The following is an 18,126-nucleotide window of genomic DNA, read 5'->3' as shown; positions in this document are numbered from 1 at the left end:
AGATTACCTTGTACTCCACGTTTGGGTAATAATTGATAGATTAATGAAATCAACACACTTTTTGCCTGTAAGGGTGGATTATTCTTTAGATAATTTAGCAGAGATTTATGTCAATGAAATTGTGAAACTCCATGGTGCTCCAGTTTCTATTGTTTCAGTTAAAGATCCAAGGTTTACATCTCGATTTTGGCCTAGTTTGTAGAATGCTTTAGGAACTAAAATGAAGTTTAGTACTTCCTTCCATCCACAAACAGACGGTTAATCTGAACGAACTATTCAGACTCTAGAAGACATGCTTAGGGCATGTGTAATAGAGTTTAAAGGAAGTTGGGAGAAGTATGTATCTTTGATAGAGTTTGCTTAAAATAACAGTTATCATGCTAATCTTGGAATGGCTCCTTATGAGGCATTATATAGAAGGAGACGTAGAACCCCAGTGCGTTGGACTAAAGAAATGGAAAGAAAACTAGAGGATCCAGAAATGGTATAGCAAACTATGGATAAAATCCGAATGATAAAGAGTAGGTTAAAAGCAGCACAAGATAGGCAAAAGAGTTATGCAGATTTGAAAAGAAGAGATATTGAGTACAATGTTGGTGATAAGGTATTCTTAAAGATTTCTCCTTGGAAGGGAATTGTACGCTTTGGTAAGTGTGGAAAGTTAAGTCCTCAGTTTATAGGTTCTTATGAGATTATAGAGAGGATCATACCAGTTGCTTATCACTTAGCAATACCTCCAGAGTTATCACAAATCCATGATGTCTTTCAAGTATCCATGTTAAGAAGATACAAAAGTGACCCTTCTCATATTCTCCAGAAGCAACCAATCGAGTTGAGAGAAGATCTAACATATGAGGAAGAACCAGTGGAGGTCATTGATAGAGAAGAGAAAGTCTTGAGGAACAAAGCAATTCCTTTTGTTAAAATTCATTGGAGCAATCATTCAAAGAAAGAAGCTATTTGGAAAAGAGAAGAGGATATGCGAGCTCAGTACCTACACTTGTTTGCACTGTTAGGTATGTAAATTTAGAGGACGAAATTTTTTTTAGGAGGAGGGAATTGTAAGGCCCAGCCAAGTAGCCCAACGCATGAAACCAAATTAGAGGGCCCATAAAAATATAACTCTAGAATTTGTATTTATATATATATGTGTAAAAAAAAAAAAGAACAGAACAAGGCAGTCGGGTAGTAGAACAGGGGAAGAGAAATTCACACACTCCATAGCCAAATTTCACTTTGATGCCTCCATCTTCAACCCAAACTTCTTCCTTATCCTTTCTTTTACATCCAAATCACTCAATTACACCCATAAATCCATAAAAACCTTAGCTAAAACTCATTTCTTCCCACAATAGCACAACTTAAGTTTTAATAGGTAAGTTCTTCTTCTTTTTCTTGTGAAATATTAAGCTTAAGTTAACTTCCTTTATTATTTAATTGTGATTTCTATGGAAAAAGAAATTGAGGGAGGCAAGTTTAGGGTAAAGATTTGTGGTAAAATTGATATTGAAGTAAGGGTTTCTATGGATTAATTTCAAGGAAATTCAAAGCTATAATATATATACATATATATTAGGTATTTTTAAGAGGTGAATATCAAGAATTAGTTTTCAATTATGAGAATTAAGTTTAGGTTCTTTAAGTCCTAAATATTTGGTTGAGATTGAAGAAATTAGAATATAGAATTTGTTGATTTTGGAGTTATGAATGAATATTGATTATATTTATGTGAGCAAGAATTCTAAAGTTATTGTTGGAAGAAAATTTAGTATGAAGCGTTAAGAAGGAGAAAAATATTATTATGGGGGGATAGAAAAAAAAAATTAAGAGAGAAAAGGGTGGAATTAATTATGGATGTATTATATAGGGCTTGGAGGGGGATTTTAAATTATTGTTGAATGTGTTGTGGCTTGTGAAGAATTGGTTGAGTTCTTGGAATTTTAGAAGACATCCAATTTATACCGAAAATGCCACCGAAATTTTTTTTTTTTGAATTTTAGATAAATAAATCATGCATTTCACCCTCACATCTTTCATCTTCAGGATTTAAAATTCCTTTTCTTAATGTATTACTTTTCCCTACACTTTTAGGAGATGACCCAGCTCCTGTTATAGATACTAGGGGTGCTCCAGCGGTCTAGGCTTCATTAGTTTTTAGTACAGGTGAGTGGATAAGTATTTAACACTGATAATTTTTATTCAATATATATTTATCTATGTTATTTTTTCTTTATGCAAAAATGGGAATGAATGATGGTAATTATGTGTTTTTTTATTAAATGAAATGAGATTTAGAAGCACAGCTGAGTAAATGACTGAATACACTCAATATATGCACCGAATAGATAACACCTTGATGATAGGTGATATAATTTTAGCTCAGCTTATATTTATATTGTCTTTAGGACAGCGCTTGATATATACATAGCCTTTGGGGCATATATCAGGTGGTTGCCTTTTGGGGGTAGTTATGCACATATGTATGACCAGCATATTTATTGCTCTTGGGCTATTAGTAGTGTCATTATAGAGCCCAGGATGCCAGCATTACTCTCAGATTGCTGGAGTTTATTATATGCACCTGAAATGCAAGCATTTTCTATAGGAAATATATTGTGAGCATATGAGAATATTACTGATTTTATGATCATTAGCAAAGTTATTTCTACAATATTTTTTTTACAGCATGAAATTTTATTTTATCTCAATTATGTGAATTATAACAAATGATATTTATTCAGCTAATATATGTTAGTATAGCATCTGGTACTATTAAGTATCAAAACCTTGTTTATTCCCCCTTTCTTATTTATTTATCCGCTCATTGAGTAATTATACTTACATCTTATATTTTGATATTTCAGATAATTTTAGTGATCATTCTATCAGTACTCATCATTTGTTAGCATTGTACTTTCTTCAACTTCACCAGCTGCAGAGTCTAGTGGAGGTCGGGCCAACGTATTCTTTTTGTAACTTTTGATCATTTTGGATTGCTGTATATATTATCTATGTGTTTAGGCTGCTACCCACCTAAAGTCTGTATTTGTATATTTTTTTGGTTCCCACAGAGGGAAAAAAAAATCATGTGTCTATGAAGATATATCTATTTGGCATGGAGCCACTTTATGTATATATGTATATATTTACATATTCTTTCAGGTTTTCAGCATCATATGTCCAATTAGATATATTTTAGGAGAAACTTTGTCAGTTTTTCCTTATCACTTTTACCTCTATAGAGTGGAACGCAAGTGTGATATTTATTGTTATCAGAGCATAGGTTTATAAATTCTGTAGACCTTTCTAGTGTCAGTGTTATTGATTATCTCTTGATGTTTCATTCCTTATCTTATTTGTACCTTCTTCAGATTTTTTTTCCTACCTTCTTTTAAATACCAACGAGAAAAGATATATATATATATATATATATATATATATATATATATATATATATATATATATATATATATATATTAAACAAAAGGAAATTGCATTAAGATAAATCTTCGCAAGAAATCGTGAGTGACAAGACCTCACTTCTGGAGATTAAACTAAATACTAAATTATTTGTGTTAAGCAATGGACAACGGTGTTCACTGATTTACAAGTAACAGAAACAGAGCAGAATTAATTAAGAAGAAAATTTACAATCAGTGACAATAGAATCAAAATAAGAGACATCCAGAGACTGCATCAAGAGAGACACAAATCAAAACATATCCATATTCGACGTTAAATATCTCTGAAGTATCTAAAACAAGCTACATGATACAAAGCGGGCAGCAAGGTGACAGGCAAGAAATACATTAGCACTTCAAAAATCTGATAATCTCAATTCTTGACCTGCTTTTGCCCATAAATACGTGCTACAAGAAACTTTACCAGAGATCCATTAAAAGGGTATTTGCAATTCTGCTAGTCATTTTTTACAAGAAATACAAGTATAGTAAACTGCTTGATTTGTTTCTGATGCTGATGGTTTACGGTCCAGGTATGAGCGAACAGAGAGTAAAGGAAACGCCACAAGAGGGTCATCAAATCTTAGAAACATGAACAGTGACCTTCCATTCACCATTATTCACTATGCATTGACTGTTTATATTTCTTGATTAAGCATTGACCACGAGCCACATCATCATTAAGGAACAATAATGAAACTAAAAACAAAAAGTAAAGCAACACTTCTCTCAATGAGCGAAAACAATACACCAGTATTAACCCTGCTAATTCTGAACTTAAAATACTATTAAAATTACAGGAGTACTTTTCCTGTAATTTTCCTTAGATGCAAATGCACCAAAATTACAGTGTAAATATTGCATGTTCTCATTTTTAAACATTCACAACATGGCAGTAATCTTATTATAGAAAACGACAACAATTGCTGCATTTTACGCAACTGCAAGTATGGAAGATGGACAAAATTTCCTGCTTGCCACTGTAATTTTCTTGAGTTGCCTTATAAGTGACAACATTAGGCTTGATTCCCTACTTAGTTATCTCATCAAATAAAGTCACAGCAGATTTCACTTAACAATTCTTGCACTGGGCATCCATAAGTGCAGGATAAGGAACAACATCAGCATTCAATCAAGGTTGAATAAGTTAACAAATTAGGTGATATGCATGCCCCTTCCATCAATCAAGCTAAGAGCTTCTTGGAGAGAGAGAGCTTCAGTGATTTTCGGATCAGGTGGACCAAGAAGCTCAATTTAGCAAGCCTTAATCAGCTGTCCTCTCCAATCACAAAGAACCCAACCTGCTCAATTTTGTTATGATGCAGACGGGAGGAAGCATCTGTATTGCATTTCAAGAATCCCGAAGCAGGCTTGTGCCATTTCAACAAATCAGCCACAGAAACTGTCAAGAGTAGTCAAAATAGGATGGATGGTCACTAACTTGGGCAGCTAATCACTGATGAAGGAAGGAGGAAGCAGTGCTTGTAATCTGATTAGAATTCCAAAGCGCTTCGTTCCTGTTTTTCCAAAGAGACCAAATTAGAGTGCATCTTCTGTGAGGAAACTCAATTATAGACAAACGAACAGGCTCGAAACCTGAGTTAACATAGAGTCACTACCACTGCATCTGCCGTGACGAAACTCAATATCTCATTTGGAGGATCAGGCCAGAATTGAACACAATGAGCTGCAGAATGCAATTTCACATAAGAGCCTTAATTTCAATGCCACAAGTTTCAATGTGCTAAAGAATCAGCAGTACAATTCTTCTTCTGAAAACATAAACTAAGTACACTCCATCAAGAAAGAAAATCATGTTAGAGATGAAACTTTAGCTTAAAAAAGTTGAATATACATACACATATTTCATGATCCATGCAAGAAATTGAATATGAATGTGAATAAAAAGGATTTTAGAATGGTGGAAGCTACTGTTTATCATAAATGCAGAGCATTTTCATAAATTACAGATGCTAATGATGTCAATAAATTAGAAGATCAAAATTTTATTAAAGGTGAAATTATTTCTTTATGTCACTTTGCTAAGAGGTGAAGAAACTAATTTAGTTACAGGTGTGTGGGATACACTAGATACCAAAGCTCCTATAAATACATAAATCTCCAGATATGAATATGCAAATTAATATTTCATAATAATTTTTGTTCAAAATTCATTCAAACAATTGTATACATACCCATAAGTTCACTTAATGGCGTTAGCCCTTTTCCTCGATTTGTTAACGACGATAGTTCAATAATCGATTTGTCATGAAATTTTCTTCAATCCTTGAATTGAAAAAGCATGAAAAACAGGTTACTATATTGTGCTTTCCCAAAATTTAACAATTTATACATCTTAATTAAATTTCTTTTAGAGCTAAATTGGATTTGAAATGGAATAATTGTCTCTATATTCATTAAAATATCTTTTTTTCTTGTTAAATATGATACTGCATATGGATGATCGAATTCTCAGACTAAAATATCTTAATTAAGGTACACTAGTATTATGGGATGATTAGGAAAAAATTATTTATCATAAACAATAATATAATTGAATTAATCTGGACATTGTTTGTCATGAACTCCATACCATCCAAATCCATTTAAAAATTCTTTATTCTCCTATACCATTCCATGAACTCCATACCATCCATATCCATGTGAAGATTATTTGTCAATAAGTTTTAATGTCTATAAATTATTTTTAGGACTATAAGGAGCAGTGATACTGAAATTGTTTTAAGGACCTCAATCAAGCCAAAAGGAAAGAACAAACAAACAAACAAACAAACAACACCGCTGATGGGCAGCATAGGGAAAAAAGGGACAACAATGATGGTGAGCATTAGTGATCAGAAAAAGCAGAACCTGAGATTTGGCAAATGATTGCATGGTTTTGCAACTGACAGCGGGAATTACACGATTGAATCATTTATTAAAATTTGTCATCCATCCTTGTGTTAAAACCAGTTTTCTCCATCCCACATGTCAATTATTCAACAAATTCTGGAATAAATCACTTCACAATTAGGACAAATAGAACACAAATTTAGCAATCAAATAAATTGGTTTACTAATTAAGAAGTCGATGATTTTAGCTTTATAAACAGAGTAATTCATAATCCCACTGAATTAATGCACCAAATAAAAAATCATGGCTAGAGGGTATGATTCAAATGGATTTGACCAAGAGCACTAAAATATAATAATCAGACATAGGTCCTCAAAGAGTCCAACAAAAATAAAATAGAAGTGGAAAGAAAAAGCAATATGAATTTTTTTTTTTCTTTTCTTGGTGGATCCTTACCCTAAATAAAGCAAAGATCTTAAAAGTAGGCACACACTCTCTTCAAAGTTGGTTTTGGTAAAAGAAAGAGCTACATAAAATCATGTAACGGCTGCCTAAAGGAAGGTTTATAATTTAATAGCTAGCAAAAGGATTGGAATCTTCATCAAAGGAAAAAAAAAAAATCATCAAATACAAAACCAAGAATTTTTACTTGTTTTTTCTTTAACTAGCGTACAAAGCAAAGGACTCGATTTTTGTTTCTAAAGTGACAAACCCAGGAGCTGTTTCTACTTTGCAATTCATTCTTTCCCCACTTACCAACTTAATCTCAGAAAGAGTGTTAGAAAATTTTCATGGTTCTATGAACTCAACTAGCATAACCACCAAGAGAAAAATCACAAAGCACTATGTTGAAACTTACTAGAGGAGGTAACAACCTAAACAAGTGTCAAAATGGGTTTGTGAGTTTATTTTTCCTCTCCATTGTCAGCCACCCAAAATTTTCCGAAGAAGAGGGTGAAGCATAATAAACATACACTAAACATTCTCTAATGGTAAGAAGAGATCTACATGATAAACAATAACATGGACAAACATAGAAAGAAACATCACAGCACAGGCACTTACACAAATTTAAATACTACATACGCATAGGAAGAGCAAGGAAGAACAGAGTCAAAGAATCAACTATACGCATAAAACTCCTTTCTTCCAAATGCGTTATATTATGACTAAGGACAGATGGACAATAATTGAGGAGTTATTGGTGCCAGCTACAAATTTTAAAAAATTTATAATTGTAGACAAATTGCCAGGAAAGAGATCATGCAATTTTCTCTCAAAGAGGTGAAGGAATGGAAAAAAAAAAAAAAAAGTCAAACAAAAGTAGAGGGTGCACCAACAGAAGAAAGTAAAGTTGACATATCGGTTCGATCATATACAACATAGCAAATGTTCAGCATAACATATTATGCAGATTTTAAATAATAGAAGCAAGATTCAAATGCCTAAGTTTCTGCAACTAGCGATTCAAACTTCTTTTGAGAAGCAAATTTTACAAATTAGAAATAGAATATGCAGCATTAGATCATAAAAGCAACTCACCTGAAATGGAAGACTTATAGTCGCTAATTAAGTTTGTGCAAGAGGGAGAAATTGGAGGCTACAAAAACCATAGAGCTTCTGAATCGTTGAGTGGAGAAGAGAAATGGAAGCTGAGAGTAAATTATAAGAGAAGCAGTCCTTGAGAAAGGAAAAACGAAAAGGAAAAATAAAATCCAATATTACAGATCACAAGAATCGAAACAAATCAAACATAAATCTTTAGATTTCAAAGAAATCCAACACTACAGATCAAAATAAATTACCAATATCATCCAAAAATAACAAAATCACAAGGGTTGGCATCGGAAACGACTCTGGAAACGTACGGGCGAGATGGAGAAGGCCGGGGTTGGCGTAGAGTGAGTCTAGAAGACGCCACTGAAGTCGCGAGAGATGGGCTCGTAAGACTCGCCAGATGATGATGATAGGGGCAAAATAAATTACCAATGTCAACGCAGCTTGCTGATGGTGATAGGGGCAAAAGAAGAAGAAATAGAATGCGAATTAGAGATGTATGCGAAGATGGAGAAGTGTCTGCCGTCAGTTTTTTAATTTAACAACCGATCTAAATCATAATACCGAAAATTTTTTTAAATTCTAATTAAAACTGAAAAAATAATTAAGCTGAAAAAATAAAATAAAATCAATTTGGTTTAATTTTTTGATTTAAACCGAAGAATCTCATTCAAATTTCAAATCATCATTAATAGCATTTTAATTAGATTAGATACGTAAGAATTTGAATGCCAAAACATTGTCATGTATCAAAATATCAAAAGAATGTAAAAATACAAAAATGGAGGTGACTTACAGGGAAAGAGAGCCGCAAACCCTAGTTATCCACAATTAGTAGGGACGAATTTCAAAGAAATTTGTAGAATTTGGGAGCAAATTCACATGAAGAACTTGAAGGAACCATAGTAGCATCGTAGTTAATCCCATCCTGAGCATTTGAAAAGTAATCTTCCATAAAGAAGTTTGGCCTCAATCTTTTAGGGTGTGTTTCCACCTCCTGGTTGCCATTGATATTACTGGAGTAGAAGTCTTCCCTGCTTCTCTTATTGTTGGCATTTGCTGTTTCTTCTAATTGCTCCAGAAAATTGGCTTCTCTGCATATGTAAGGATTGCATTTGTTTAGCTCAACTTTGTCATATAACAAGTGGAACCCAAACCTTTTCACTTCCAACTGTGTCATATCCACACTCTCAGGCTCGAGGTCGAATTTTGCCTTGTTCTCCATGTCACAATTTTGTTTGAGCCAATCTAAAGAGAAAATGCCATGGCCATCGTACCAAAAGATCACATGATCTGATTCTATGGTATCTTCCAAACAGAAATATTTACTTGAAAACATGGCGACTCTGTCGCCATTATTGTTTTTGAAACTGCTTCGACATCTTAATTGTAAATGCCGCACATGAACAACAGGAGCCTTGAATTCTAGAATAGCACAAAAAACAAAACCCAGGAACATATTATTGAAGCAACCAGGAGGGAACGAAGTTTCTATTAAATCTCCTGGGCCTTCACAGCTCAACCACTCAGGCATTTTGCTTCCGGGTAAACCAACCAAAAAACTAGGATAAAATGCTCCATAACTTCTAGCAAAGGCTAATTCTTTAATTCTCTGGATAGCATCTGCCATAATGGTGCCACGTGCATTTTGGTCCAAATTTACGCAATTACAAAAATTCAATTCATAACCAATTGATGACGGCAATTCTTCTATTGGAGTATCATTTAGAAACAATACTCGCAATGATAATAAAGAGAAAATGTCAAGGGGAATTTTTACGAGTGCAGTGCCATCCAGATATAGATTCTTTAAGGAGCATAAACCATATAAAGGAGGCAATTTCTCTAGATTTGAACAGCCGCTGAGAAGTAGAGTCTTAAGACATTTCAATTCACAAATGCTGTTTGGGAGACTCTTAAGCTTTTTACATCTCTGCAAATTCAAACTAACAAGTGAAGAGAGACAACCAATTGATGACGGCAATTCTTCTATTGGAGCATCACGTAGAGACAGTAATTCTAATGATGACAAAGAAACAATGTCAGGGGAATTTCTACAAGTGCAGTGCCATCTAGATCCAGATATTTTAAAGAGAGTAAACCAAATAAGGGAGGCAATTTCTCAAGATTTGAACAGCCACGAAGACTCAGAATCGCAGAGCCTTTCAATTCGCAAGTGCTATTTGGGAGACCGTTGAGCATTTCCATAATCTGCGGAGCCATGATGAGATTTGGGCAGAACCTGATATCAAGTGCTGAAAAAGTATTGCAATATATAATTCTTGGAAGACTTCTAAGGTTTTCGCAATGGGAAATATTTACGAACACATGATTGTCAAAAAATTGGATAGATGACGGAGACCACTCTTCCACTCCAGACCCAGAAAGATCTAAATATTTTATGCCTCTCGGCATTTGTGGAAGACTTATCAACTTTTTGCACTGACCTAGATCAAGATAATGGAGTCTTTCCAGGCACTGAATGGATGATGGAATCTCAATCAAACTCTCACAACCATAAAAATTTATCTTTTCCAGGTTTGTCATCATAGAAAAATCAGGGAGTATTTTCAGATGCGTTGACCAAGTAAGATTAAGAGATTTTAAGTTCGGCAAACACTGCATAACACAAATACACGAAATAATTTTTAACTATAAATTCTCAGAAAGCCCATATATAGACAGTCAGTGGCATGCAAGGAGGGGCAGCTCATAATTTTTTTTATCATTCATAATAACATAAAAATATTATATCATTTTTTCCTATCCATTTTTCATAATTTTAATATGCACTTTCAAAGTAAAATTTATCTTTAGTTAAAATTGAAATTTTAATTAAGTAAATAAAAAGCATAATTATATTTTAACTGATATATTTTTTTAGCTACAAATATTTACATTAATTATAAGAAATAAATAATCAATTTACAAAAATGTAATGAAATTATTTATTTTTATTATATTTTTTTAGACTATATAGGTGGCAACAATACATTAATTTAATGTTAGAAAACATTTTCATATTTGTAAATGAATTTTTTCTAAATAAAAAAAAAGTGTTATATTTAAAAGTTCAGTTAGATCTAATTTTTTTTTAAATAATAATAATAATAATAATAATAATAATAATAATTATTATTATTATTATTATTATTATTATTATTATTATTATGTGCAAAGATAAATATGTTCCTTTATATTTTTCAATTAAATTAATTATTTTATATAAACATACTTTTCCTTTAAAGCCTAAATCCAACACCGTGGACATTCTTATACATACTAAGTTTTAGATTAGATTAGAATTGTAGTAGAGAAACTTTCTAATAATTAAATTAAATCATTAGCCCTTCTAAATCATATGATATGATCAGCTCTTTACTAAAGGAAAAAAAAAAAGAAATTATATTAACCACATATGGTATGAGTATGTAGGATTTGTTAACCAAAATTTTACTCAATAATATACAATTATGACTATAATATAGTTAACACCCTAAGATTTTCTATTCAATAAATTCAGTAAGTTATTTACAAAGTTATAAGAAAAAAAATTACTTAAAATATCTTAAAATTTTTAGATTGGTGAACTCTAAAATTGTTTTTTTTTTTTTTTTGTTTAAATCTAGGGGCTTAGCAATAAAATTTTTAATTGATGAAATTATAAAGGAAAAAAATGAAAACAAAGACAGATATATATGTAAAGCTTACCGTAGATCCATTCCAGAGCTCTTCAACTTCGCTACATGGCATGATGAGGTGGACAAGGTTTTCCATGGAAAAATTTAATGGCAAAGACTTGAAAGGGTATTCTTCCCAATGAATTAATCTCAACTTGTTAGGAAGACTTTTTAGACAATCTGATCTGCTAGATTCAAATATGAAGCCAGTACCTTCCTTCTTTAACCAGGAACTCCAGTAAAATTTGAGCAATCTCAAGTTGTGCATTCTTGAGAACACGGCAGGATTCAAATATACCCTTCCAATTGTAGAGATGTCCAAAAATAGGCCTTCAACTACTTTCTTTGCCTAACAATTAACAATTCAAAGGCATAGGAATTTTATATATCAAGACTCAGTAATTTTTCCTTTAAATGAGAGAAATTCTTATCTAGACCTAATTTATTATGAATTGAAGATACAAACACATGGGATCCATGCATTTAATAATTGAATCCCATTATATATCTAGTATCTTAAATTCATAGTAAATCAGATTTAGATAAGAAAAATCTAATAAATGATATTATAAAGTTTTTATAGAATTAATTCTCTTACTTACCTTATTATCATTTGTGGCCAACATTTGACAGATATCTGTAGAAATCCATAATCGGTTACCCTTCCGCCGAGCAATATCTTGACCCGTTTCCACTATCAAATCGTGCATCTCTAGCTTGCCATGCACAATAGTTATGAGACACTGATCCATTAGACGAATTATTGCCCAATCGTCTAATAAATCTTCTACCCAGCTTTTGTCATATCCTTTGAAGAAACATGCAATATCTAGAAATATGCTCTTTTCCGTTCTATCTAAAGCATTATAACTTATTTTTAAGACTTTCAGAATGTTGCAGTAACGAGATACCTTCAGTTTATTCAATGCACTTTCCCATTCTTTAGAAGTCCTTCTGCACAAATAGGAACCCAAAACCTTGAGAGCTAGTGGAACACCTTTACAATAAGTTTCTACCCTTTTGGACAACTCTGTATATTCCACCGGAGGATGGTTTTGTTTGAAGGCTTTCATACTTAACAGCTGAAGAGCATCGCTACAATCCAATCCCTTAACCTCATATATCTTTTCAGCACTGCTAAGGACTTGTTTGTCTCGGCTTATTAAAATGATTCTACTTCCCAGCCCAAAACTATCATCATCATTTATAGCTAAAGCTTCTAGTTGTTCTGGATCATTAACATCATCAAGAACAGCAAGAACTTTCTTCCGATTAAGTGAATCCTTAATGAAAGTGGGTACCACACTGAGCATTTCTAGATTTCTAATTTCAATCCCCAAGAGTTGCGAAAAAAAGCTTTTTCTTAAATCAACTAGCCCATATTTTTCTGATTTTTCCCTAACATTGCGAAGAAAGCAAAAGCAATCAAATTGATTACATATTCGACTAAATAGAATTTCAGCGTCTTTCCAATACCACCCATTCCCCAAATTCCTATTACCCGAATGTTTGTTGGCTCAATACATAACAATGACATAATTTTATCAACATGTGAATCAATCCCAACTAAGCCCATAGAATCAGCATACGATCTGGAAAACAATTCCTTCAGAAAGCTGTCAGCGACTTCTTCACATAGTTGGGATTCAGGCCTAAAACAATAAGATGAACAAACAATGTAACAAGTCCATGATAATAAATAAAAGAATAGAGAAAGAACATAGACAATTTTAACAACTTGATATATAATTTTAATATATGCATGAGTATAGATTAAAACTACAGGTCATGTATCATTTCATACAAATACAAAAGTAGAGGAAATAAATGTATTAACAAATATTTTTAAAGTAAGGTTTTTATTATCAAATACTTCCCAGAAATTAAGGTTTTAATTATCAAGTCCTTTCCAGAAATTGAGTGAAGTTTTTTATTATCATTTTGGCATTTTAAGTTCTTGGCTGGAAAGTTTAAAGGTTCCATAATTAGTTTTTATATTATACAGGTGCAGAGCTAAAAACAGTTGGAATCCCATCAACATCAGAGGGGCTTACGCGAAAGAACCCATCGCCTCATTAATTAAGAAATATTTAAATTTTCTCTCATGGGGACAACTTTTGTAGTATAAAATCAAAAAATAGAAATAATTTAACTGGATACTAGAAAGAGAAGGTGGGTTCATAAACCTGATGTCTCCGTTATATATCTTTTGTGGCAGTTGTAGAGTCCTCTATAATTTGAGATTTTAATTATAAGATCTTAAACTCAAGTAACTATAATCTATAGTTAATTAATTATGCACCATATATTGTTCTATCACCATTAAGTATGCAGTTGTGGAGTCCTTCATTTGTTAATTAAGTTCTCACTAGGGGATATAATTACAAAAAGTTAATGATTAATTTAGACGGTAGAAACGAAATTAAACCTTAAAAAAGTAGAGAATGATTTTATATTTTTATTTTCAATAAAATAGAATTTAAATATTTTATAAAATTATTAAATTTTTAAAATAAAATTTATTAATAAAAATAAATTTTTATGCAACTTATTATTTAAAATATATAAAATTAAATAAGTGCTAGTATTTTTCGAATAATAATAATCGGGTTTATGATAAGTTTGAGTAATCGATAATAAATTTTAATCGAGTTTAGAACGGATTCAAGTTTTAAAAATATTAATTAGGTTTGAATATGATGGTTTTCTTGATAACCTAATCGTTGCCCGTGTCGAGGGTAGAAATTCAAAATAGGAGGGTTCAATTTTTTTTATTAAATGAAGTGTCCAATTAAAATATATAATTTATAAAAATAATATAAATAAAATAAATAAAAGTTGATAATAAAATTTGTTTAGATTATATTGATTTGTTAAAAATTAATTGAAATTGTTATTAATTTAAAAATATAATATATGTTTAATATTATAAATTTTTGAAATTAAAATGGCTTAAAATTAAAAAAAAAAATTATCTAATTTATTTTATGGGTACGTTGAAATTTTAGTAATGAAAGATTCTAATAATAATAATGAATTATGAATAAAAAGTTACTAAAGTTACTCAAATTGATAAAAAAGATAATAAAAGATCTAATAATATTGTCTAATAATTTAAATTTCAAAACATAAAAGTTAGTATTTATAGATTTATTAAAAAAGTAAAATGGTAAAATATAATTAATGGAGAAGAAGATACCAAAAGATAATAGTAAAAAATACTAAATCTTTAAAAATTACTCAACTTCTAAAAAATTTTAAAATTGTAAGGAGTCCAGTGCTCATCAAAATATACAGGGCAACAATTATTTTTTTTGGTAAAATTACTATTACACCCTTCAAAATTTTTGTAGAAATGAGATGTGTTGCAAAAAATTAATCGAAGTCATACTGGTTATGAAGAATTACATGTTGCAATGTTTTTAAAATCAGATTGACAATTGAATCGATCTACTAACCATTTCACCGATTTGAAAGATTTAAGCAATTAGATTAATTAAAAAAAAAACTGGTTAAAAATAATTTAAATTTTGAAAATTTTTATTTTTCTATTGATAATTAAAATAAATAAATTGAATTAGACCAAACCAGTTGCCCGGTCTAGTTCCCAATTTAAACAGTTCAAGCAGCCAGCCAGCCAGTTAAGTCCAATACTGAAAACAATTACCTGGAGTCGCTGGAAACCCATCCAGATAGATTGCCTGCTTCCATCAAAGCTGTGCGCCACTTCTCCACACCGTCTAAGCTGTGCTTTGAATTTTCTTTGACTTTCCCAAATGCTTCTCCAAATTTCCCAGTCTGTTTTCTAACATCGGAAGGATTTACACGGTAGAAAATGGGTAAAACCTTTCGCCCTAATTTTTTCTCGCAGTCAATTATCTTCACTAGTTCATCTAGGCACCACCGAGAGGACGCATAATTTTGTGAGAAAATTACTACAGAAATCTTGGATTCTTCAATCGCTTTCATGAGCGCTGGCGAGATCCCTTCTCCTCTCTCAAGAACATCGTCTATGAATGTTGTAATATTTTTCCGGCAAAGGGCAGCATGAAGATGACTAGTAAAATTGTGACGAGTTTCAATTCCCCTAAAACTAAGGAAAACATCATAGGTAGTTTTAGAGGAAAAGGCTAAAGATGAAGTAGAAGCCATATTTAACAAGCAGGGTTTTGTTTGGTAGGAATGAAAATAGAGGAATTACAGAGAAAGATGAAAGATTGCTAAACCAGGGAACCATTTATAGTTGATCTGAATCAAACCACCTACGAGATTTTGTATATTCGAGGAAGTTTCAATGCGATCACTTTCGGCAGTAAAAGAAACTACAATGAACCCACCATTTTCCACTCTTGCTCTTTCACCCGACGGATTGTGTACATATATAAAAGAGAGTTATTGCTTTTTAACGCGTATGAGATCTAAGAGGTAAGTGAGAGGAAATTGAGAGGCACGACTTTTCTAAAGCAACTCTTCTTTAATTTATTGATTTGACTTCAGTTTTACAGTCTTTTTGTCAATTAGTGAATTTCATTATCTCAGTCTGTGCATGTGAAGGTTTGAAAAAAACTCTTTTTGTTATTTATAAAAAATGATGTATATGTAAATTTATATTTATAAATTATTACCAATTCATATTACATCGTGGTTCGTAATTTTTAGTGACATAATTTACTTTCTTTTGTAATTTTAACAATGACAATATCATATTAATTTGTTACTAATATTTTTTAGTAAAATATATTTATTATTAAATTTTATTAATTATTCTAAATATTTATAAATTTATAATAAAAAAAATAAAATTTATTTTAATTATATATGTGTAGGAAGGAGGGAAGAACAATAAGATAAACAAAAACATCTTAACATAATTATAAAATTACTAGTATAAATTAACTCTTTAATTAACATAATTATAAAACTATTATTCAAAGATTAATTATTTAATTAAATAAAAAATTTACATTTATATAAATAGATATAAAATTATAATCCTATTCATTAATAACTATTTTATTTGTTACATATTTATAACTTTGTTGAAAAAAAATATTTAGAATGAATAAGCTTTAACTAGGCATTCAGAGAATTTAAATTTTTAATTTAATTCAAATATAACAACTACTTTATTAATTATAAATTTATAGCTAATTTTTGAAAAAAAAAATTATTGATACCAACAAAAATATAGTTTTAACCAAATTTAAAATTTATATATAAATTTTTTTAACTATTTTAATTTAAAAAAAAAATATTTTTATATTCTTTAATTATTATCAGCTATAATAAATTAAAAAATAATTTTATCGAAAAAATAACAAAATTATTAGAATATCATTTGAATTTTGAATAATTTAATTAGACAGAATAAAACTAACACTAATTTTATAATCTTGATAAAATTCATAAAATTAAAAATTTAAATAAAATTAAAAAAATTTCTTAAAATTTTTTTATTTATTAGTCCTATTTTCAAATAAATTATTTTTTTATCAATAAAATATTTTAATTTATAAATTTATAAAAATTAAAAATACTATTCGTAAAAATCATTTAGACTTTATATAAAATAAATTTTGATTTCTGCATTAAAAGATAATAAAATACCATAATATCAAATATTAATGCTCATTTACTTTAAAATTTTGTCTATTTAAATAAGTTTTATGTTATCATCTAATTATTTGAATATATAAGTATTTAAAGTTGTATTAAAGAATAAAATTAATATATAATATATAAGTATAACAATATATTTTTAAATTATATAATTTAAGTTTTCACCAAAATATTTATGATATATACTTCTTTGTTATAAAATTTCAAATTATTAAAATTTTTAAATAATGTTATATAAAATTATATATAAAAATAATAACAAATATAAAAATATGAATAGAAAGATTTATGATTTGATAAAAAAGTTATATACAACTAAAAAAAATTGAGAGCAAAAAGTTTTGTGTGACGCCCCTTACCCGTCTACTGTATAGCCGAGCAAGAAGTGTCACATCGGTGCCGGAGCACCCTATCTTGTTTTAACATATCTATTGTAAACTTTTAATGTCATTTAAAACATGTATTCAATGTGTAGAAATTTTTTTTTTTTTTATATTATTTCTGTGGAGACCCAAACAGAGCCTTCCCTGTTTTATTAGCATCTGTCGGGTTCCACTATCACCTGTTAACATATTCATAGTCATCTCACATATTTTTATATCATATTCTCTTTTATCATATCATTCACAACTATTTATGAGATCTCAAAATGAAGTGTCATCTATTGCATTCATATAGAAATTCATAGATAATAAATTATAAGTTTTCATTTCAAGTCCAAAATGAAATACATCATAAACTAGTAATTACATCATGACTAAACATAATGAACCAAAATACTAGTCTATACATGAGCCCTACCAAAATACAAAAAACCGGTGAGGTGACTCTGGACAATGGCAGATCTGATCAGAGCTCTGTCAATGCACTACTGGTGCTGCTGCTGCGGCTGATCTCCAGTACCTACGCGATGGAAAACCAATGCGCTAAGTATAACGCTTAGTGGTGCATAATT

At 30.4% G+C, this 18,126-nt stretch overlaps 1 protein-coding gene and 1 pseudogene across 1 annotated transcript in view; both read right to left on the bottom strand.

The window, feature by feature from the left end:
* The window catches only part of LOC110662918 (disease resistance-like protein CSA1), a 34,655-nt gene extending 24,368 nt beyond the window's left edge, over positions 1–10,287 (bottom strand). Inside the window, exons 1-2 of the mRNA XM_058142067.1 lie at positions 10,065–10,287; positions 8,669–9,993 (exon numbers count right to left, since the gene is read on the bottom strand). Of these exons, the coding sequence (XP_057998050.1) occupies positions 8,720–9,993; positions 10,065–10,287 (1,497 nt within the window). The 3' untranslated portion in view covers positions 8,669–8,719. The remainder of the gene's footprint in view (positions 1–8,668; positions 9,994–10,064) is intronic.
* A 1,169-nt stretch (positions 10,288–11,456) lies between these two features.
* LOC131177066 (disease resistance protein RPV1-like) lies at positions 11,457–15,843 on the bottom strand (annotated as a pseudogene).
* Between the last annotated feature and the right edge of the window lie 2,283 nt (positions 15,844–18,126).

The sequence above is a fragment of the Hevea brasiliensis genome, unplaced genomic scaffold (assembly GCF_030052815.1).
Source record: "Hevea brasiliensis isolate MT/VB/25A 57/8 unplaced genomic scaffold, ASM3005281v1 Scaf32, whole genome shotgun sequence".
In the NCBI taxonomy this organism is placed as follows: Eukaryota; Viridiplantae; Streptophyta; class Magnoliopsida; order Malpighiales; family Euphorbiaceae; genus Hevea; species Hevea brasiliensis.
This window is presented reverse-complemented; position numbering and strand designations above follow the sequence as displayed.